The sequence below is a fragment of the Siphateles boraxobius genome, unplaced genomic scaffold (assembly GCF_051911475.1).
Source record: "Siphateles boraxobius isolate OS27281-9 unplaced genomic scaffold, OSU_SipBor_1 19, whole genome shotgun sequence".
Classification (NCBI taxonomy): domain Eukaryota; kingdom Metazoa; phylum Chordata; class Actinopteri; order Cypriniformes; family Leuciscidae; genus Siphateles; species Siphateles boraxobius.
In genome coordinates, this window is record NW_027508799.1 from 22,687,501 (window position 1) to 22,710,009 (window position 22,509).

The 22,509-nt window shown below is 37.9% G+C and overlaps 1 protein-coding gene across 6 annotated transcripts in view; it reads left to right on the forward strand.

Annotated features, from left to right (window-relative positions):
- The window catches only part of anks1b (ankyrin repeat and sterile alpha motif domain containing 1B), a 163,775-nt gene that overhangs the window by 34,602 nt on the left and 106,664 nt on the right, over window positions 1–22,509 (forward strand). For 3 of the 6 annotated variants that reach the window (XM_077234313.1, XM_077234314.1, XM_077234320.1), the window contains exons 2-8: window positions 7,558–7,638; window positions 8,672–8,828; window positions 13,723–14,019; window positions 17,781–17,856; window positions 18,647–18,748; window positions 19,809–19,937; window positions 21,218–21,399. In XM_077234313.1, the coding sequence (XP_077090428.1) occupies window positions 7,558–7,638; window positions 8,672–8,828; window positions 13,723–14,019; window positions 17,781–17,856; window positions 18,647–18,748; window positions 19,809–19,937; window positions 21,218–21,399 (1,024 nt within the window). Of the gene's footprint in view, window positions 1–658; window positions 761–7,557; window positions 7,639–8,671; window positions 8,829–13,722; window positions 14,020–15,845; window positions 16,030–17,780; window positions 17,857–18,646; window positions 18,749–19,808; window positions 19,938–21,217; window positions 21,400–22,509 lie in introns of those variants that run through there. The other 3 variants (XM_077234315.1, XM_077234316.1, XM_077234317.1) reach the window with 3 other exon arrangements.

Genomic DNA, 22,509 nt, shown 5'->3' on the forward strand with positions numbered 1-22,509 from the left:
GTTAAAGCAATTTATTGGCATTATTGTAGGCTTACATATACAGATAGATTGATAGATAAACAGACAGATACGATAGATAGATAGATAGATAGATAGATAGATAGATAGATAGATAGATAGATAGATAGATAGATAGATAGATAGATAGATGGATGGATGATGTAGATAGATAGATAGATAGATAGATAGATAGATAGATAGATAGATAGATAGATAGATAGATAGATAGATAGATAGATAGATAGATAGATAGATAGATAGATAGATGGATGGATAGATGGATGGATGGATGGATGGATGGATGGATGGATAGTGAGGTTGCTTAATAAGGTATCATTCATATCTGTATAGAACAAACAGATTTAATACTTAATAATACAATAGTTATGCTTAATTAAACAAATAATGATAAAACAAATAAAAAATGTAAAATGTATAATTACATTACTAGTAGCCTACATATATTTCAGTCAATCTTTCAGCTTACATCGTTAAGCCAGGAGGTCTTTAAGAGGCATTGTAGCTACTTTCATTCAATCGATTCGTTCAAAACACTCATCGTACATTATAAACGATTCGTTCAACAACGCCGATTCATTCACGAGTGAGTCATTGAATCATTCAACCGATTCCGTCCAAAACTCCGATTCCATGATAAACACCGGACGCTCATCGATTCTCTTGTGGCTGTGTATAATGGAACTATTTGCGTTGGTGGAGCAAAAACAGCCAAAACAACTAGCAATATTGAGCCTAAAATGTAAGTTGCTCAATATGAAATTATTCAGTTGTTTAAAACCAACATCACACTCATAATCGTTGTTTCTTCCCTGAATATCACCACGTTGTCACTCGGCTTCCGGTTCACAACCGTGTGATATTCGGAAAAACATAGGATATCAATATATATATATCAATATATATATATCAATATATCAATATATATATATATATATATCACTCTGAGATAGGCCAGCTAACTTATATTGCTGATTTTGACACATTTTTCTTTCCGTGGGATGATGTTTTATGTTTACGACAGTCTCTAGTCAGACACTGTAATATATTCTATTCGTTTAATTGGTAGCGTGACGTGCGGGGACACGTTTGTGTTTGTGACATGATAGGTCGTGTTGACGGCAAGTAATGCTCCCGGAAGAGGATGTGTAGAAACCAAAGCTGCTCTCATTACAAACATCAACCCTTTCAAATGTCTACCCCATCATGTCGGAACTGTCAACTGGTTACCACAGTGAATGGCACAGGTGTAAGATGCTTCAACACCGTTATCTTTGAGATTTATGCATACACAAAAAACACTTCTCCATGAATGTTTACGCTTGTTTAGAGAGCTAAAGCTAGTTTTAGAAATGCAGCATCATAACAACCTCCTTATATAGCCATGTTTGTGTGCGCCTGTTTTGTTTTATGTTTATGTATCATTTTGTGGCCTGTAATTGCTCAGATAAACTCTTTGTCAGACAAACAGGATGTCAGCACATGTAACTGTCCTCCTTGACTGACTGATGACCCGGATCACTCTCAGTAATCAGTCACCAGGTCATTGTAACTACAGCGATGTGATGGATCTCTGACACCACTGATGCCCTGGAGAATCATTTGTTTGATCCTCTGCAGGTTGGACTCTAGGACCAAAAGAGGAGGAGAGCATGTTCTCTTCAACTCTTAGATCGGTAATCAATAGTTAAGGTCAGGTCAGGTTCATAAGTGCTTGGTGTGGTCAGATCTGGTTTTTCTCACACACTTTCTCCTTCAGTAGATCAAATTAAATCCAGAATAAGACCCTGGAGTTTAGTTATCTGCCAAGCACTGATGACCACCTCTGTCCAGTGCATCAGCAAATTGTGTTTCTAAATGCTTAGGTTGATATGTGTGCTTGGTTTAATGTTACTTTTTAACATTTATATAAAGAACCCACAGTCATATGGAGAGACACAAAAGAACTGCTCCAAAATTTAGTGAGCTGCCTATTTAGGCAGCCTTTTAAGGTGTCATTGGCATGCTCCCAATGAGAAAGCTGTTCCAAAAGGTGGACAACATTATCATGCTGCCAAAATCCATCCTTTGTGTAGAATGCGATTCCAGAATGCATTGGAATCTGTTCAGTGGAAAATATACACTACCACTCAAAAGTTTGTGGTCGATAGGATTTTTTTAGTGTTTAAAAAAAAAAAAAGAGTCTCTTATGCTTCCAAAGGCTGCATTTATCTAATCAAAATTAAACAAAAACAGTAATATTGTGAAATATTACAATTTTAATTAACCATTTTCTATTTGAATATATTTTAAAAAGTATTTTAGTGTTTGCAAAGCTGAATTTTCTGCATCATTTCTACAGTCTTCAGTGTCACGTGATCCTAAGAAATCATTCTGATATGCTGATTTGCTGCTCAAGAAATATTTCTACTACTTCTTAGTATTACTATATCGAACATTATCAGTAACAATATCCTACTGTTAGCTTAGCAACATTAGCAACTCTATTACAATAATTCTAGCCCTCAATATAAAAATAAGTGATTAAAATAGTTAAATTTAGAAAAAATTGCCTGTTTTAACAGGAAATACAATATTATGTATTTTTGTACGTACATGAGTATCACACTGTTAGCTTAGCAACATTTGCTACTCTATTACAATAATTTTAGTCTCAGTATAAAAAATAGTGATTCAAATAGTTCAGTCTAATTAAAAATTGCCTGTTTAACCCAAAATACAATATTTGTTTGTCTTTTTGTGCTTACAGGAGTACCACACTGTTAGCTTAGAAAAATTAGCAACTCTTGTACAAACATTTAGCCTTCAATACCAAAAATATTGATATATTTAGTTTATATCAAAATAGTTGAAATAGTTTAGTCTAATGAAAAGTTGCTTAAATATAGTTAGTGTTGATGTGTTTTTTTATACTTAGTATCATTTGCAACATTGTGTGGCTTGTGGAGTTTTTTGGGATTTTGCTTTAGAAAATATGTAGACACTAGACAGAAATGCAGCATGCTCGGTTTGTACAGAGGTACTGTAAACACACAGTGGTCCAAACTGAAGCCCATTTGTGACTGGCTGGTCAGGGAGGCAGCATGCATTGTGGGATAGCGGTGGTCAAACACTGGCGAGAACTCTGGTAAGAAGTAACCACAGAATACAGTATATATTATACGGTAATCCACACTCAACTGGCCTTTAGCTCAGACGTCACAAGCACAATTTGTTCTTACTACATGCTTGCTTGTGTATCATTTAGTCATTGTTTGTCCTTCAAGTATACATTAAGACTGTGGTAGGCCTTAGGGATTCATACTGCTCCCTTGTGTTGGGCTTTCCGATTAAGCTTTGCTTACATGGAGAGCAGCTTGTTAAAATCTAAATTCGGCTTCTGCTCAGATCGTTTGGCAGCAGTGGATATACAAAATCTGTTTAACACATTCACACACAGACGTAGAAAGTTTCCTCGTGGGTTGATGTATTAGCTGAGTGTGTGTGCGCTCGTGTCAGGTTTCCCACACTGATGATTTATGTAACAACATATTGCCCCATCATTAATCAAAGCGATTTTCTGTAATTAGATTTTACTAAGAAATGGCTGCTTGTTATGAAACAGACTGCAGGTAGACATGAAAGATCTTTTGTTTGAGCGTGTTCATATGTCTGTGATCTCTCATAAGGAGGCCACACACGCCCAATAACACTCAGAGGGCTCATGGGAGAATCAATGACATCAGTGCATTTCCTGTGCCCTCGGGGTACATTGCAGTTATTGATTGCTCGTGTCTGGTTTTAATTATCCTCCAGTGGAAATGAAAGGAAAGGGGCATCGGCAGAACCTGCCGTCAAACTGACGCACAATCTGATTGAGCCACTTCAAACAATATGGGCCAATCGACCAATAAAGATGCAGAAAGCCTCATGATTTGCTTTGTTTTGTTTTTTTAAACACAATAGACGATGTTGAGAGTGTACATTTTAAAGCAAACATGTCAGTTACTTTTATAAGTATTACACTTTGTTGTGTAATAGTGCGGTTACATTAACAAAATTTCATGTCAAAAAGAGTTCTATTGTCTATTATCAATAGTGTAGATGAATGAAGCACAGATTACACACAAGTCACTATCAAACAAACCAAGCTTTCTGTTGGTCAACGTCAAAAGTTTGAGGTCAGTTGATTTTTTTTTTTGAAAGACAGTAATACTTTTATTCATCAAGGATGTCTTAAATTGATCAAATGTGACAGTATAGACATTTATAATATTACAAAAGATTTCTATTTGTTTTCTGTTTTTTTCATCAAAGAATCAGCATTGATAATAGACATTTTTTGAGCAACAAAGCAGCATATTAGAATGATTTCTGAAGGATCATGTGACACTGAAGACTGGAGTAATGATGCTGAAAATTCAGCTTTGCATTACTGGAATAATATACATTTTAAAATATATTTAAATAGAAAACAGTTATTTTAAATTGTAGTAATATTTCTTAATATCACTGTTTTTACTTTATATTTGATCACGTATATGCAGCCTTGGTGAGTGTAAGAGGCATAAAAATCATTAAAAGTATTTTTTGTGCAAAATGATGGAAATTTTTTTAGAGTGGTTTGTCTATGTGTGATATTTTAAGTTTGTTTTTGTGACTGTGTGTCTAGAGAGCTGTTGTCAGTTCTCAGTCAGAGCTCTCTCTCTATCGACTTCTCCACATCTATTCATATCCTCCTCTTCAATAACCCTCCCTCATGCGCTTCCAACTACTCAAGATTCCAGAGTGTGCAGCTATGCCAATTAGTGCTGCGCTGATGTGTGTGTGTGTGTGTGTGTCAGGTTGGGTGATACTGATATACTGTATTCAGTGCAGCACCCCCGGTGCTCTCCACACACAGGATGAGTCATTCGCTCACAGCAAAGGCAGGGCTTTCCCTCGCTCTAAGCACAAGAGAGGGAAATGATGCTTAGATTCCCGTTTGTCACAATATTATACTTTTATCTCAATCCTTCAGAATCATCAGCGTGAGACGTTCATCCAGCCACATCACAGTCGCACTGCCGCAGACTGTGACCTCTGCGGAATAAACATTTGACGTATAGTTGATGCTCAGTATGTGGAGGAAATACCCTGCATAGTTGCCTAATCCGTTGAGGAACGGCCTTGTTTTGCAGCTCGATCTAATGCTTTTAACTAACTCAATTTGTACCTTCTCTGTTCCTTTGATGTGTACTGATGTGCACAAAGGTCCTTCACAATGGCAAACAAATGCTAAAATGCATGATATCTGTGCTGAATAGAGCAGCTCATCTGGTATGTGTGTGGAGTAAAAGCAGACATTTGGAATGAGGGTTTTTTCGCTGATCGTTTGATTGATAGACTCTCAGGTTTATGTTTGATGGCGTAAGAACGTGCTTTGTATGCCTGAAGTTTAAAGGGTTAGTTCACCCAAAAATGAAAATTAAGTCATTAATTACTCACCCCCATGCTGTACCAACCCCGTAAGACCTTCGTTCATCTTCGGAACACAAATGAAGATATTTTTGATTAAATCTGAGAGGTGGATCACTGCTACATAGGCTGCCTAAGGGAATGAAACTTGACGGCCCAGAAAGTCATTAAAGAAAATGTTCAAATATTCCATGTGCCTACAGTGGCTCAACTATAAGTTTATCAAGCGACGAGAGTCGAGACTACTTTTTTTCCGAAAAAATAACATAAATAACGACTTTATTCGACTATTCCTTTTCTTCCTTGTGGGCCTGAGACGAGAGTTCAAGAAATTTCCACGACGCATGCGCGAGAACTGAACAAGAAGTATTAGAAGAAGAACGTTCTCTTCTCAGTTCTCGCGCATGCGTCGTGGAAATCTCTTGAACTCTCGTCTCAGCCCCACAAGGAAGAAAAGGAATAGTCGAATAAAGTCGTTATTTTTGTTTTTTACCCCGCACAAAAAGTATTCTTGTCGCTTGATAAACTTATAGTTGAGCCACTGTAGTCACATGGAATATTTAAACATTTTCTTCAATGACTTTCTGGGCCGTCAAGTTTCATTCCCTTAGGCAGCCTATGTAGCAGTGATCCACCTCTCAGATTTAATCAAAAATATCTTCATTTGTGTTCCGAAGATGAACGAAGGTCTTACGGGGTTGATACAGCATGGGGGTGAGTAATTAATGACTTAATTTTCATTTTTGGGTGAACTAACCCTTTAAGGAATGTTACGGGTTAAATATAAGTTCAGCTATAGGTGCCTGTAAGGTGGCTTATTACCACAGAAAATATTTTGACATGTCCCTTTTTTTTATAAAAGCAAACAAAATTGACACCTGCAGTATAATGGGAAAATTATGTTTGTCCTATTTAAAGGCTCCTGATATTTCTGGTTCCCTCTCATAGTCTCACACACTCTCAGTTGTTGTCCTCAGAACTAGCTTTAGAAGTTTTCTCATGCTCCTCTGTCTAATGTTGTTTCTGCAGACTATTAGAATGTCTATTAATGGCAGCATGGGACACTGCGTGCGTGTGTGTGTGTGTGAGTGAGTGAGTGAGTGTGTTTCCTGTTGTCCTGTGATTGGTCAATCATATTGTGAGTCATATCATGGGTCGTTGTTGTCGTCCTCATCTCTGTCTAGGGTGAGTCTAGACATCAGTACTATTGACTCCTCATGGTTTACGGACTTCTTTTCAGATTAACATGTGTGTGTTTGGTCCACATGAGGAAAACAACTTTTAAATTATGTTTTTTGAAAATGTAAACATGCAGAAAGTTTTATGTGATGGATAGGTTTAGGTGTTAGAATATAGAGTTTGTTGGAGTTGTATATTTATTGGAGAATGTATGATGTTTTTTTCTGCCATCAATATGTAATTAGCCTATTGATTCATTTGCAAGATTTAAAAATATAATTTAGCTAAATCTGACAAAATCCTCTCTTGAGGACATACTATAAATAATATAATAAAATAATTTATAAATAATACAACTTTTTTAGGGCTTTCAGACAGACTTAATGTTAACTTAAGGTATTAAATACGTTTACTGCAATATTTGAACACATTTGTGTAATAATAATAGAGTAATAATATAAATAAAAATGATAAAAAAACTAAATCTACATAGTTTTGTGGAAGCTCTCCTTCCTTTCTGACGTTCATACATTAGTTTGTGTTAATTTTAGTTGATGTTTTTTTATTTTGCCCTTTTATTTAGAAAATGGTTCCTCTTCTTAAACAAGAAGTTTGAAAACGCTTGTTCAGGGGTATTTCCCCATTTAGATATTGAGGTAAACGTGTGTGTGTGTATGTTGTGCTCTAAGCAGCATTTAAGGTCCTCTGGAGATCGTGAGAAACGGGAGAGTCTCATAGCAATCTTGGCATGAGTGTAGTTTACACAATCTCTGCTGTATCAGCTCTCAGATCAGCTCTTGGAAAAAAATATGCTCATGAAAAATATGCTGTATGTGGTTTTGTTGTAGGTGTTTAGTAGTTTTGTACTGATGTCTTTTTTGTGTTTACTGATCTGTACTGAGAAATATCTCTTCTCCTCTGCAGCATGTGGAGAGGCCTCAATGTGAACTGTGCAGACGGCTCAGGATACACACCTCTGCACCACGCGTCTCTAAACGGACACAGGTGACACTCATATTCTCTAATCCATTTACAGGTTCTTGAAAAGTGAATTGCTGAATCGAGGAGTGCTTAATGCTCAATCAAATGAATGAACGCTCACACTACACGTAACAACCCAGCAAGCAATAGCTGTCATTCCACTATCTAGGTTAACTATAGACCCAATATAGTCCGGCTATGAGTAACCCACTTCTAGCCAAAATAACCTTGAATTAGGTTACATGTCGTTTTTGTCAAAATACCTTGTGAGATGTATGATATTCCAAGTAAACCGTGATTAAAAAGTGTTTGGTTTAATTTCTTTGACATGTTCTATGCATAGCCTGTGCGTCTATTCTTGGGCTATGTTTAGTCGTCTATTACATTTTCATTGACGGCTCAAATTTTGCCTTGTTTTAGCCTAGACTCAGGGCTTTGTTTGGACGGCTATTAGACGTCTTTTAAACGCAAAATTGCTTGCTGGGAAGCTTTGCACACATTCACTCCAGAACATCTCAGACAATCACTCCCTCCCAACATGGTGTTATGGATTTAAAAAAGGAAAACACCACACGTCAGGATTACTTGAGATTTCAGAGGTGTAATCCAGCTCATATACATCCGGATTAGAAGAGTGTGATGTCAGATTAGGGCGGGGTTTATGAAATGGGGGTGAGGTTCAATTAGGGCAGGGTTTGTGAGTCTGGAGACAGCTATATTAGGGTGGGTAGAGTTTTATTTGATTAGTGAGGGGTTTATGGGATGGGGCGGTGTCAGATTAGGCTGATTTTATAAAGCAGGGATGAAATTAGATTGCTTTAAGGTTTTTGGGCGGTTTAAATGCTTGCTGTAAGAATGAGGCCAAAGTGGGAGAGGGATTTTGCATAACATGAATTGAAATGTATTGTTAGGATTAGAGCACAATTACCCCCTTCATAATGTGCCTGCAAAATTAAATAGTACCACAGAAGATTTATGGGATTTTCTTCATTTAAGTATGAAAATTGCCTACACAATTACAATAACGTGAAATCTTTCTTATTTGTCTTTCTCTCAGGGACGTGGTGTTGAAGTTGTTGCAGTTTGAAGCCTCTACTAATGTGGCTGACAGTAAGGGCTGTTTTCCTCTGCATCTGGCCGCATGGAGAGGTGACGTGGACATAGTCCAGATACTGATTCACCACGGGCCGTCCCACAGCAGAGTTAATGAACAGGTACTGTAACCTTACAGAAAATTTCGTCTTTGTAAGCTTACCGCTCAGAGTCAGTCACTATTGTCTTTTTAGAGCTGCTTTATTTACAGCAGAAATTGTTTCATAGCAGCTTTACAGTGTTAAAAGGGGAAATAATGATTCAGTGATGCACACAATTCAGTCTGTATTGTATAAAGCACTATAGAAAAAGGTGACTTGACACATTTCATCATGTCGCAGATAAAAATAGTACGTCTGAAAAGAAATAGCATGCCTTTCCTCAACATGCTGCCACAGTTTGAGGTACCATCCATTGTCCAAAATAATGGGTGATGAGCTGAACTTTAATACTTAGGGGTTTGTTCAAATCCAAACAGCAGTAATAAGCACTAGTAATGAGTGCTATTTGAGCACTTTACACTAGTCTAGTACAAATGTACAAACACTTAAAACACAGTCCCCGTGTACTCAATCATTCACAGATACACACTCTTAACAGGTTTTTTTTTGACATTTTCAGACCTATTCCTCGCATCTCAGTGTGTTGATGGGCTGATGGAGGGTTTGTTTAGCAGAATCAGGGCAACTCTGTGAAAAGCCTGTATTTACCTGCAGTTAAAATGCTGTCTTGGTGCAAGGAAGAGTGCAGCTTTCTCTTCTGCTGTCTACCTCACTCTTAATGACCACACCAGCCTGAGAAACAATTACCTGCAATCTTCAGCCACTAAACCATCAGCTTGATGGATAGACCTTCACCGCCGGCATGAGTGCGTTTCGGAGAGACAAAGCCAGTGCACGGCAATCATTTACAATGTCAGTAGTCTGTTAATAATGATTAGGGCCTGTTTTTGAGTTTGCTCATTTTTAATTCACGAAAGGACGTTGTTTTGAATTGGCTTAAAATGAATTCAACTCAAATTCAGGAAGCTTTCTGAACTCAATTATTAGCGCTGCACAACCCTGACTGATGGCTGGTGGTTGATGATAAACAGCTGTGACCTTTCACTCTGTTAAAAATGTTGCTTTCACTACATTTTACATCCTTCTCTCTAAATGATTATGTGCAGCACCTTATGAACAATAAGCAAAGCAAAAGTGGTGATACACACATAGCCGGTGGCACAGACGTTATGGCATATATTACACTGCAGCGTGGGATGCTGAGCTCTTTATGACTATGGCATTATTCATATCCGAATACAATGCTCATATATTTGGTGTCAGAGGGTATATGCTATTATTTCAGCACTGCTAAATAGAGGCTGTTTATAGCCCCATCTCTTAAAGCTAATTGTTTTATAGTTTATGCTGACACAAACAAACACAAGGGCTGCAAAGCCTCCAGGAATATCAAAAAGTTTTTTGAAATTGTCTGCTGTTCTAAGTGCCTATTTAAAGATTGTGGTGTACATTTCTAATATATAAACATTCATTTGAGCCTCTGTGTGTCATCCATATTTGTAAATACAATAAAAGTGGAGAGTTTTCACTTATCATTCTTCTATCGGGAAGAACATAAAAATCAATCTAAACACTCAACGCATCTCTGCCTTGTACATAATATGAAGATCCGCTTCAAACGCACCTGCAGGTGATTTGTCATTCAGCGATCTCCATCTTTAAAGAAAACAACATGACAGCATGTGACAGGCTCATTTTATGGCATAAGACTTTATATTAAGCAAAGTCTGTGCTAATTTACTTGAGTACTGATAACATTCAGCTAAGTGAGCAGGTTCTGGTAAGGATAGTCCACCTTAAAATGGAAGTTCTGACATAATTTACTCACCCTCATGTCTTTCGAAACCTGTATTACTTTCTCTCTTAGAGCACAAACGGTGAATTTATGATAGTGCACTAGAGCAAGTTTTGTTGTAAATACATATAAAGAGGCTATTTGTGTGTCCATTTGTGGATTGATACCCTGATTTATCGACCAATTACAGAGAGGCAGAAAGTGCTTTAATTAAATGATTTTGTGCGTTTTCTTAGCTATACATTGGGGGACAAATCTCTCAGCAGAGGTGAGGTCATTCTGATGAAACCTTCCTTTGGGAAAAAAAGAGTTAAATTAAATCAGGATATGGCTATTCTGTAGCATTTAAATAAATTTTATATTAAAGCTTATATGATATAATATTAACAGAAACACTACCATTCAAAAGTTGAGGTCTACTATTTTTTAATGTTTCTAGTCTCTTATGCTCACCTAGACTGCATTTATTTGATCAAAAAAACATGCAGTAAAAACAGTAATGTTGTGAAATATCATTCCAATTTAAAATAGCTGTTTCCTATTTGAATTTATTTTAAAATGTATTTTATTCCTGTGATGGCAAAGCTGAATTTTTTTGCATTATTACTTCGGTCTTCAGTCACATGATGCTTTAGAAATAATTCTAATATGCTGTAATACAGTATTTGTTTGGAAATTGGAATAGAGAACTTTTGTAACATATTAAATGTCACATTTGATCAATTTAATGTGTCCCTGCTGAATAAAAGTATTTTTGAAAAATCTAAACAATCCCAAAAGTTTGAACAGTTGTGTAATATATTTAAAAATACAGTTATGTTAAAAACAATAGATGTATTTCTATAGTTAAGATGTGTTTGAACATATGGGCATAGATGCTTAGTGGATGAGTCTGTATGTGTTTGAGAGAGAGAGTGTGTGTGTGAGAAAATGGCTAGTATTGTGCGTTAACTCAGGAATGTTTTGTTTTCTGGCTGGGAGGACGAAAGGTTACACCATTTTCTCTGACTCCAGATTCTCTGAGCCCACAAGAGACGGCCCTCTGAATTCCTCTATTTCTCTCTCTCTCTCTCTCTCTCTCAGACACACACACACACACACACACACACACACACACACACACACACACACACACACACACACACACACACACACACACACACACACACACACACACACACACACACACACACACACACACACAGCCAGCGTTTGCCAGATGTGTTTGTGAGTCCGGTGTCAGATCCGCCGCTCACCCATTTCTCCTCACAGTTCACAGTTCCGGATTTAGATCCACCTTATTGGTCAAGTAGCACAGAGAGGCTCTCGAATCTCAATTGATTTTTTGATAGTTTAAAATTAATGGAGAATATCTTGTGTTTTTTCATGGGTGCTCGGCCATCCCCGGCACCTATGCTTCCTGCCTTAGCCAAACAAGCGTAAATGTAAGAGAATAAGTTGAACCATGTGTCTTATAGTTTGATGGTCGGTTCTGGACCCAGCTTCCTGTGTATGAAATAGCATGGTGGCTTATATAAAGGAATATTCTGGGCACAAAAAGTAATTTCTACTTGTCTCTCATTTTCTTAAAATAAAGCAGCAAAAATCTGGCTTACAGTAAGACACTTAAATTGAAGTGTTTTTTAATTCTATAATATTTGCTCAAGAAACGAATCCGCATTAAACTGCACTGGATTTTACAGGATAGCCGAGACTAATGCGCTCATCCACACCTCCTCTATCCTCCCGTGGGCTGTACTGTCTGCCTGTACATCTGCTTTAGTGCTCCGCTAAGAGACGAGACTCACAGGGTCCTCATCTGTGAACAAAGCACTTTTGTTGAGCTATTCGTCTATTTTATACTTTAATTATGTGTTTTGTGTCGTCTAAAGTGCTGATCGCTCTAGATACACCGTCACTATTATGTGTCATTTCATTTATTAAATGCGATTGCCTGTTCTTCTGTTGTTTTATCATGACAGCCCATCTTGGAAATTAACCAATAGGGTGTGAACAGTATGGAGTGAGAAAGCGCCCCGCTGTCTCTCTGGATATTGCGTTGTCTGGCCGACATACAGATGCACAATGGGGGCTGCGCTTATAGATGCAGGAAATTACCGTGTGTGTTTGGTGTTCAAGGCCAGAAAGGGGAGATTAAAGGAAGAAAGGCAGGACAGAGAATATGAGTGAGCGATAGAGAGAGTGAGAAAAATCTGTCTGCAGTATCAGGTCTGTTTCTTTGTGCTTCAGGGACTGGGAGTCTCTTATCATCATTTTCAATCATGTCTGGCTAATTAAGGAACCCATTTGCTTGAAATAAGCCATTGCAGTTAAAGCGGCCGCTCTCTCTTGCTGCAGCTCGCTTGTTTATTGGCAGAAAAGCAAGAATGCTCCTTCTGTCTTCATGCTACAGACATAACCGCTCATTTCTCACTTGCCTGAGTTTGTTGGAACACCCCTTTAAACACACAATCACACACATAGTCAAGAGAACAAGTGTGGTGTGCAGTAGTGGCAGTAGAGGGTGCTGTTATGTCACAATAGGGTTATGGCCTGTTTGTCAATGCACAGTTCCAGTTTCATTATTGGATGATATTCATAGTAAACATGTACAGTTGGTTTACAGATTTGAACAAACCTCTAATTTGTCCCACACTGTTTGCGGACATGGAGGAGAGTTGTGCTATTACGTTTCTATGCGATCAGGCAATGAAAATAAATAGAATTACAATAAAGGGGAATCCTGAGCCATATCTAACCATATATATTTTGACTTGTGTCACTAAAAGCACCTAGCGCCCACTCAACACTGCCATTAGATCTATCATTTTATCATTATATGATAACAACATGACGGCTAATGCATTCAGATGTTTCACTTTCAAGTAATTTTTCTGTATCAGTTTTAACTAGCATTCATTTGATAGAGGGATCCGATCAGGATGTGCATCTTTGCTGCTGTGTATCGTCTTATGTGTAAAAAAACCCTGACAATAGCCTGCAGGCAGTTGCATTGCATTATGGGAGACATTTCGGGCAGTGAGTGATCGACAGTGAGTTGACACTGTTAAATGACAGCTCATGTTTGGATAATGGATGCTTCATACTGAATTTATTACACGCTGTCTGTCTCTCCTTGTCTCTCCCTCTCTGATGTAGAACCTTGAGAAGGAGACGGCGCTGCACTGTGCGGCTCAGTACGGTCACTCCGAGGTGGTCCGTGTTTTGCTACAGGAGCTGACGGACCCCAGCATGAGGAACAGTCGCGGGGAAACACCGCTAGACCTGGCCGCCATGTACGGCCGCCTGCAGGTGGTGTGCATGGTACTGACCGCCCACCCCAACCTCATGAGCTGCAATACACGCAAACACACGCCTCTTCACCTGGCCGCACGGAATGGCCATTACACTACCGTTCGAGTGTTGCTGGAGGCCGACATGGACGTTAACACACAGGTCAGTGCGTGAACAGGATATCCTCTTCCTCTTGAACTCATATGTTACACACACTTTTTTGCTCCAGCTCTCAGTTCTGTCATGACAACTCTCTGAGTTTGGTATGCGAATAAGTATGACAATGTTAATGTGTTTGGTCTTGACGGGATAGATCTGCTACGCTGCTGCTGTTATTGCTGCAGAGTGAGGACAGAACTTGCTACTGCCAATACACATGACATGCTGCTATGAGCAAGCAAGAAATGCTACTGAAAGCGCACTGCAAACTGCTACAGCAAACAATAGGCAAAAATTTAACTGTTGAGCAGCGAGCTCATTGGCTACCAATCAGCTGTGCCCTATAGAGAATGATGTAATTGCAATTAGATTGGATTAAGGACTTATGAGCCTGCGCCATCTAGAGTTTTATAACAGAACTTTGTATTTGTAATGCTCATTTGTGAGAGAGAGTGTGTGAATGGTTTAAGGGCTCAAATGGATGGATGAATAATTCATCTAGCTGTGAGAGTAAGTGAAACGCAATAGAGGAACACTCTGTTCTCAATCCAGGGTTTCCTCAGGCTTCCCTGGTGTGTGTTTACTTATGTTATACTTTTGGGACAAATTTTGTTCCAAGAAGTGACCTAAATCGTACAAACCTACCCTTTGGGAATATTTGAGGACATCTGGGAATGCCCTCATTGTAAAAACAATTGTAGAAGGAAAAATAAATTCCTTAAGATGAATTCCTTTGAAAACAATTTAGGATTAGACAGAGAATAGTAAATGCATCATTGTAAGTATGAAAAAAATTATTCCGTGTATGAAAGGTTCTCATTAATATAAGGTTTTTGTCTGCATTCTTGTTAGATATGTGGTTGTCAAACTACAACACTGTTTGTATAGAAACTGCCTTTTTTGATTTTGTGCATGTGTGTGATGTAAGAATGCCAGTGTGTGTGTTCTTGGATTGGCTTGTCTTATTTATCAGGCTGTAAAGCTGTTAGCATGGAAACTGTCTCTTTAGGCATTGTGTGTGTGTGTGTGTGTGTGTGTGTGTGTGTGTGTGTGTGTGTGTGTGTGTGTGTGTGTGTGTGTGTGTGTGTGTGTGTGTGTGTGTGTGTGTGTGTGTGTGTGTGTGTGTGTGTGTGTGTGTGTGTGTGTGTGCGTGCGTGTGTGTGTGTATGAGACGGAAAGCTGCTGAATTGTCTGTTTGAATGGTTCTGTGTTGTGTGTGTGAGAGAGGATGATCAGAGGAAGCTTTGATCTCAGAAAGCATGGATTCCCCTTCCTCTGTCCCTCTCTGTCTCCTGTCTCAATGAAAGATACAGTATTATTTGAACATTCATATTTTAACCCTGTAAAGTGCAACAAAGACTGCTAACCAGAACGTATTTGACGTTTAATACGCATTAATGATAAGCTGAATCTTGGGCAAATTAAATGTCGATAGTGCCGTAGATGAGAAAAGCACAACACAAATATAACAAAATTTATTCCCAGGTTAACATGGAATGTTGGATCACAGGAGTGAATGAGTGAATCTTTTATGATGCGTTTCTCTATAGTTTTCCATCTTCTTTCCTCTGAGAAAGACACTATGTCAATGCGTAACTTGCAGAACATTCAGCTGAAGGAGAACAGTGAGGAAGAGAGGTGAAGGCAATCTTTTCACCGCTTTTTCTCAATTCCTGGAAGCACAGTGAGAGTGAATCGATTTCCTCCTCCTGGTGACATCAATAGCTAATCGCCATGGGAAACCGGACAGGAAGTGGTCCTCATTCAGAGGAGGGGGTCCCACTTCCCGTCCCGTTGTGGGTGCACACGCTGCTCATCCGGAACAGCACAGAATTCTGAGTTTAAACTTTCAGGAGAACAGTGCGCTCTGCAGTATTTACCATGGTCATTTAGGATTAAGCCTCATTCACAACATTTGAGTCGTTCTGGACTATTCAGTGATCTGGACTGGACTTTAACCTCAGGTTCAAGGATGAATGTCTTATCTGGGACTATTTTGTGGGTTTTCTCTGAGTAAGTAATCACAGTGGATGTGAGCTCTGTATGTTTTAAAGGGCAAAACTTTATGTAAGCTTTACGTTTGTATCCTCAGATGTACTGGGTTTAAGTCTATCCAAAAATTGGTACCATTAAATTGTCACTGGGGCAGTACCCTCAAACACACACTTTTGTGCCTTATCTACTTCTAAAGAATGCATATTAGTACCCAAGGACTCACAATATTTAGGGTTCCTAAAGGTACAACATTTTTCCAAATTTCTTCCGACAGTGTACCAGCACTACATTAATATTCTTCTTTTTATGTAACCTCATGTGTGTGTTTGCCTCATTTTCAACTTCTCTCTAAGAACTTTCAGCAGTCTCCTGGGCGTTCACAGGATGCGTTCTTGTGATCAAGAACAGTGCGACCGGCCCGTCTGAAAGGAACAGAACTCAGGGGTCTCGAGACACAAGCTTCTTCCATTCACACAGAACGTGTTTTTGCATTTAAAAACACAAGACACAGGGTGTTGGAATAGAAAAAACACAATGTCTCGAGATGCGTTCTTTAAAAGTTTAAATACTTTTAACTTGAGTGACACATTTTTAGAATGCCGCACGAGAAGCTGCAAAAGACACAAAACGTGAGTGAAAAACAATGGCGAAAAGTGCAGTGTAATGTAATAACATATTCCCTTAGGGTGCATATCTGAAAACAATACTCAATTGATTTAAATGGGGATAATGCATCCCTAGATCCTATATAGAAAAATTGAAATGGGTATGAAAGCGAATTTATTTATTTTATTTTTTTTGCTGCAAGACGAAGACATCTGTTGACCAATGAGACCATCCCAAAAGCAGTTCCAGTTCAGAAATTTGCAGCGCTCTCACTTGATTTGAAATTGACCCAGAAAATTGGCTTTAAGCCTTCAAATCAGATTTTGAGCATTCCTACGTGCCAAACATCCCAGAGCCCACAATCCTATTGCAAGAAACATAGAAACTATACAGCGGCCAAATACCTTCATTAGACATGTACGTGACTGTTTTAAAAGCACTTACAGATGGTAAAAATGCCTTGTTGGTAATGTTACAAAGACTTAAACTTAACATGATCTATCAGATCTAAAAACGATGAATGCCATTAATACTATTGCTAGACAAAAACAGTGCCTAAAACTGTCTCAAAATTAGGTAGTTTTGGCTCTCCCAGACTGCCTTGCAGAAGGTCAGTGCTGTTTTTGCAGCACTATGAGGTGCAGGATCAAGTATTACTACAGTGAGTCCCTGTAGCTCTTGTTTAATGTGTATTGCATCATCACATCCATTGAGGGAATTCAGGGAGAAGAGCAATCACTTGAGTTGTACAGATGCCTCTGTACTAATGAAGGCCGGAGAGGGCCAATTTGATTTGGTATCGTGTTCGGTCTCCCGGTGGCCTATTAAAATGACCACACTCAACAGTGCAAGAAGCTCTCGTAATCTGTCTCGACTGCCGTTCGGTCTAATTTGCCCGTTCCTTTCCCTCTCAAGCTCCCGTCAGTCAGCCTCATAAATTCACAGTGCCATTGTAGTTAATTGTAGTACACTGAATAAATGTTTCCAGACCTAAATTGGGTGTAGTTAAGTACTTCACAGTGAGCGTGATATAAAATACCCTGCCAGTCGCCCCAGTAGTCGGCTGATAGACTGCAATGACGCCATAGTGTATTACTGCCATTTACTTCTGTATGCGAGGCATTTAGGCTTAAAATATTGACTTTAAATCTTTCTCTCTCTAGACAGAGAAAGGAAGCGCTCTCCACGAGGCCGCTCTCTTCGGAAAGATGGATGTAGTTCAGCTACTGCTTGACTCAGGTATGTCTTGGGGAAGTGTATGTGTGTAGGGTTGGGATGGGGATGTTGCACGGCCATGGTTTGTTTAAGCTACTTTGTGTGACCTTTGACCTAATAGCTTCCCTGTCAGTGTGCCAGCTGTGGAACAAGAACTGGAGATTGCGGAACTTGTTGTTGTATAAGGAAAGGGCATTGTAATCACTCTGTCATAGTTTTATTGTTATGGAAAGTTTTATTTTGGGAAAATTGTTTGTTTTGAGTTGTTTTAATGGTTTTATGGGAAGTCCGGATTTTTCTATTGTATCATTTCCATTCAAAATAAAAAAAATATTAAAAATATTTAATAATATCTAATTTATATGAATATTTTTGTAAAAACAAAAACTAAACTGAAACTTTAAATGTGCAAAAATTCAAATGAATTCTCAATAAAAAATAATTTTCATATTTAAATGAATATCCCAAGCTTCACTTTGGATCATGTTCACTGTGTTATGTCGAAAAGCACCTCCTAATTAAACAAGACGCAGCTATCTAATTGACATATAAAACAACTAAACACAGTTCTCTTGTATTTTCTAAGTGTTGTGCCATTATAGGCAAATGGAGCAGTTTTGTGGTGTTGCTTTATCAGGAATTTAAAAAAAAACCATTCAAATATACTAAACTAGATAAAGTAACACACTAAAACTACTTTTTTTAAATAAACAAATTAACGTAAAAAATGTACAAATTAAGAAATAAAAATTAAAGACACCGAAATTCAAATACAAAATTAACCTTTTTTCTTCTTTTTAAATTTGTTTCTCAGGGATTGACGCCAACATCAGAGATTGTCAGGGAAGAACTGCTCTAGACGTACTGAGAGAACATCCGTCTCAGAAATCACAACAAATTGCTTCTCTCATACAAGGTAAAGCATTTGCCAGACTTACTCGCACACGCATTCAAACTTTTTTAAAGCAAAAAAAGGCCCTTAAACACACAAGCACACTCACACACACGTGCACAAGCTGATGAGGGAGCGTGTTCCTGGTGGAGATCAGAAGGCGGATGCTTGCATATTGATAAAGTTCGTTTCAGGAAGTTTGTGTGAGATTGAGAACAATGGTTGTTTAGTGCGTGTGAGAAATCCTTGTTCCTTTAAATATTTTATGCCAAAAAACAACCACAAATACCAACAATACTGAGTCTTTACTCATTTTGTTGAGGTATGTATGAGGTCTTGGAGTTATTACATGTTTATTACTTTGTCTTACACATATTATTACTATTTCAGGTCATCTTCAGGATTCTAATATCTTGGATGATTCTGAAGTCTGATTCCATCTTCCTTCATATACTGATCCAACTAAACTCATTCTTTCCAGCAGAGTTTGCTCTGCTTTCAAAAAAATACCCTTGTAAATTAATAAGATGTGGTTATCTGGTTTTGAAATTAAATTCATTTTAGCTCTCTTGTTGTTTCCATCCACTTTATTCCCAGCGTTATACATTTCTGAGGGTTGTGAAACTGGGAGTTTAGGACTGTTACTGCTCGAAAATGTCTAAATCACCCTTCATCCTATAGGACAGAGGCAACATTAAAGTTCCCCTCCCTGTCTCTGTGTGGTCAACGAACCCGAATCCCCAGAGTGAAGGAAGCTCAAACTCACGCTTGCTGTGGTTTTATAATCTACAGTCTTTGACAGGAGTCTGAAAATATTATTGTTTTCATGGTTATCATGTGGCTTGTGCAGCCTATAGTTGTTTAGAGCAACAATTACAGCAGCACATTTAGGTTTTCACCAACCTAAGGTGTTTTTATTCCCCAAAGAACAAGAGAATGATTTCGGTTTTGCCTGTTTTGACATTTCAACTCCTCATCTGTACCCCTTAATGCTGTCCTAAAACTGAGCAAACTGGCACATGTCAATGTACTTTTGTGGTTGTTTATCTGTGCATTATAAATTAAATTATCTCTGTCTCTCTAGATTATATGATGTCAGATTGCGACAGAGGGAATATCCAAGAAGATTTAGCACGGCAGCACCCAATACCAATACCAACGCCACGCACATCAATACCCTCACCTGTGCCCTCCCCGTCTCTGCGGCATAAAAGTATGTGTGATTGTCAGATCAGTGAAAACTGCAATGTTCTTAATACATTACAATCAAAACCATCAGACAATAATTACATTTAATAAACTAGCTAAAATAGAATAGCTAAATACACTATTTTAACACTTAAATTAAAAGTTCATGTTTAAAAGTAGACACTCATCCAAATGCTTACCGCTCAACCTGACTTCTGTCACTTTCATGTATTTTAATGTGCAGTGCGACACCCAGTGGTCAAGGGATACTATTACAGCACATTGTCTGCTGCTTTGTTTTTTTCCCTTGCAAATATTTTACTGTTTAATCATAGGTTTTAACGCCTTAATCGCTTAAACATTTTTTTTAAGTAAGAATAATCTTACTTTGCTTAGTATTTTCATAACAGGAACACAAAAAGTGACATAAATTGGTATATGTTTTGAGTAGTGGATGTTCATTGTGAAGAAAGTGCAGCCAGCAGTGCCCCTAGTGGTCAGTTGTTGCAGTCTCACTCGTTCCCTTTGTGCTCTAAATTACTGCTGGATGTGCTCTTTCGTTCCAGCTGGAGTAGCATTTTGGTTAAGATAACAGGTAAATCTGAGAGTCTGCCAATCACAAAATTTCTGTTAGGACACATCAGCACACTGAGTCGGTGCCAGAAAACAAGCATTTGTCCCAGATTAAATATTGAAAAACAGACTAGAGAATAAAAATAAATAGGTCGGCTCTCGTGATGAATGCTCTGTAAGTAAACATTTATTTAAAAGCCCTTACAGAGAAATTTGATGTGCTTTTGGTAGCATGATACATTCCATAAATGCATACAATTAAAAATGTATTTTATTATATTGTGCTAATTTGATGCGACAAAACTGTACTGGTAATACTTTACAAGGTTCATAAGTTAACAATAGTTAACTACATTAGTTAACAATAACTAATAATGAACTGCACTTTACAGCATTTGTTAATCTTTGTTAATGTTAATTTCAACATTTACTAATACTTAAAATCTTGTTAGCATTAGTTAATGCACTGTGAACTAACATGAACAAACAATGAACAGCTGTATTTCTATTATTAACGTTAACAAAAATGAACAAAAACAACAACAAATGTATTGCTCATGGTTATTACATGTTAGTTAATACATTAAGATTTATATTTAACTAAGAAATAATAACTTAATAATAATTTTGAAAAAAAATGTATTCCTCTTTTTCACCATAAACTCAGTACTTTCAAATTAATTTAAATTCATAGTTTGAATTCTCCATCTCTCTTTCTCCTTCCCTTTTTAGATGATGCAGTAACAGGGGAGTTGTCCAAGTTGCTGAATGAAATAAAGATCTGCCGTGATAAGGATTGCTCCTTTGAGGAGCTTTGTCAGACCATCTCTTCTCACTCTCAGTCCATGGAGAGCTTCGGCAGTGGGCGGCTGTCTGACGAGGAACGCAACGGCACTCTCACTCGAATAAACAAGGTGTGCTTGCAAAGAAAATACAGTACAGTTTATGGTTTTTTGGTGGTTTTTGAACAGGTTTTACACAATGATTAGAAACATTTAATCTGAAACCTTCCCTCTAAAATATCAAACATATTTTTTAGTTTTCCAAGGAAATGAAATCAGTCACGTCAATCGATCAATATCAACATTCAAGAGATCCTAATGAGATTTTCACTGTTGATGCAGTATCTCACTCTGGCCAGCAGAGGGAACACAGAACTAAACACTGGGTGCAGTGCTGGGTATCCCTTCAATTTATATAATCTCATAAATATATATTTATAGCTCTAAACAGCCCCAGATTTAATCACTGACGTTATTTAACACAAACAGAATCTTATTTTCAGCATGGCTGAGGGAGGTAATTTTACTTTATGTAAGGGACAGATGAACTGTGCATTAGGAAAGTGTGCAAGAACGTTATGCAATGGTTATTTGCTGAAGATCTGTCGCAGTGACCACTGGATCACGGTATACTCCACTGCGTTTGTTTGATCGATACAATTAAACGTGTTTGTATCGGGTCAATCAATCAAAGTCTGCAGAGCCCAGATAAACAAGCAAAGACACGAACGCACACAAACACTCTTCCGATCGATTCCAGTCACATGTCAAAAACTCCCAAGACTTGACTGAAGGGGTTAGAGTTGTTTCCAGCATCTATAAAAGGGTTTGGGGAACATTTTACAGGCCATACATGCAGTTAGAAAACAATGTTTTTTATTTAAAACAGCATCATCTAATTAAAAATTAAATGTTTTGCTTATGTCAAAGGAATTATTAATCTATTTTTCCCTTGCATATTTACATTTATGCATTTGACAGTTTATTTTATCCAGTGCAACTTACATTGCTTTCAAGGTACACGTTTACCCCTTTTTTAAGTTCTTACTTTTCCCAGGAATCTAACCCATGAACTAATGTATGAACAACAGGAAAGCAAATATTTGAAGCACATGATCATTGTTTCACATACTAGTATCATATACAAATTAAATACACATCACATTTGTATATGATACTTGTATATTTTAGTGTTTGCGGCTCAACACGACTAGGAATATGTTTCTACATGAGTTCTGGACT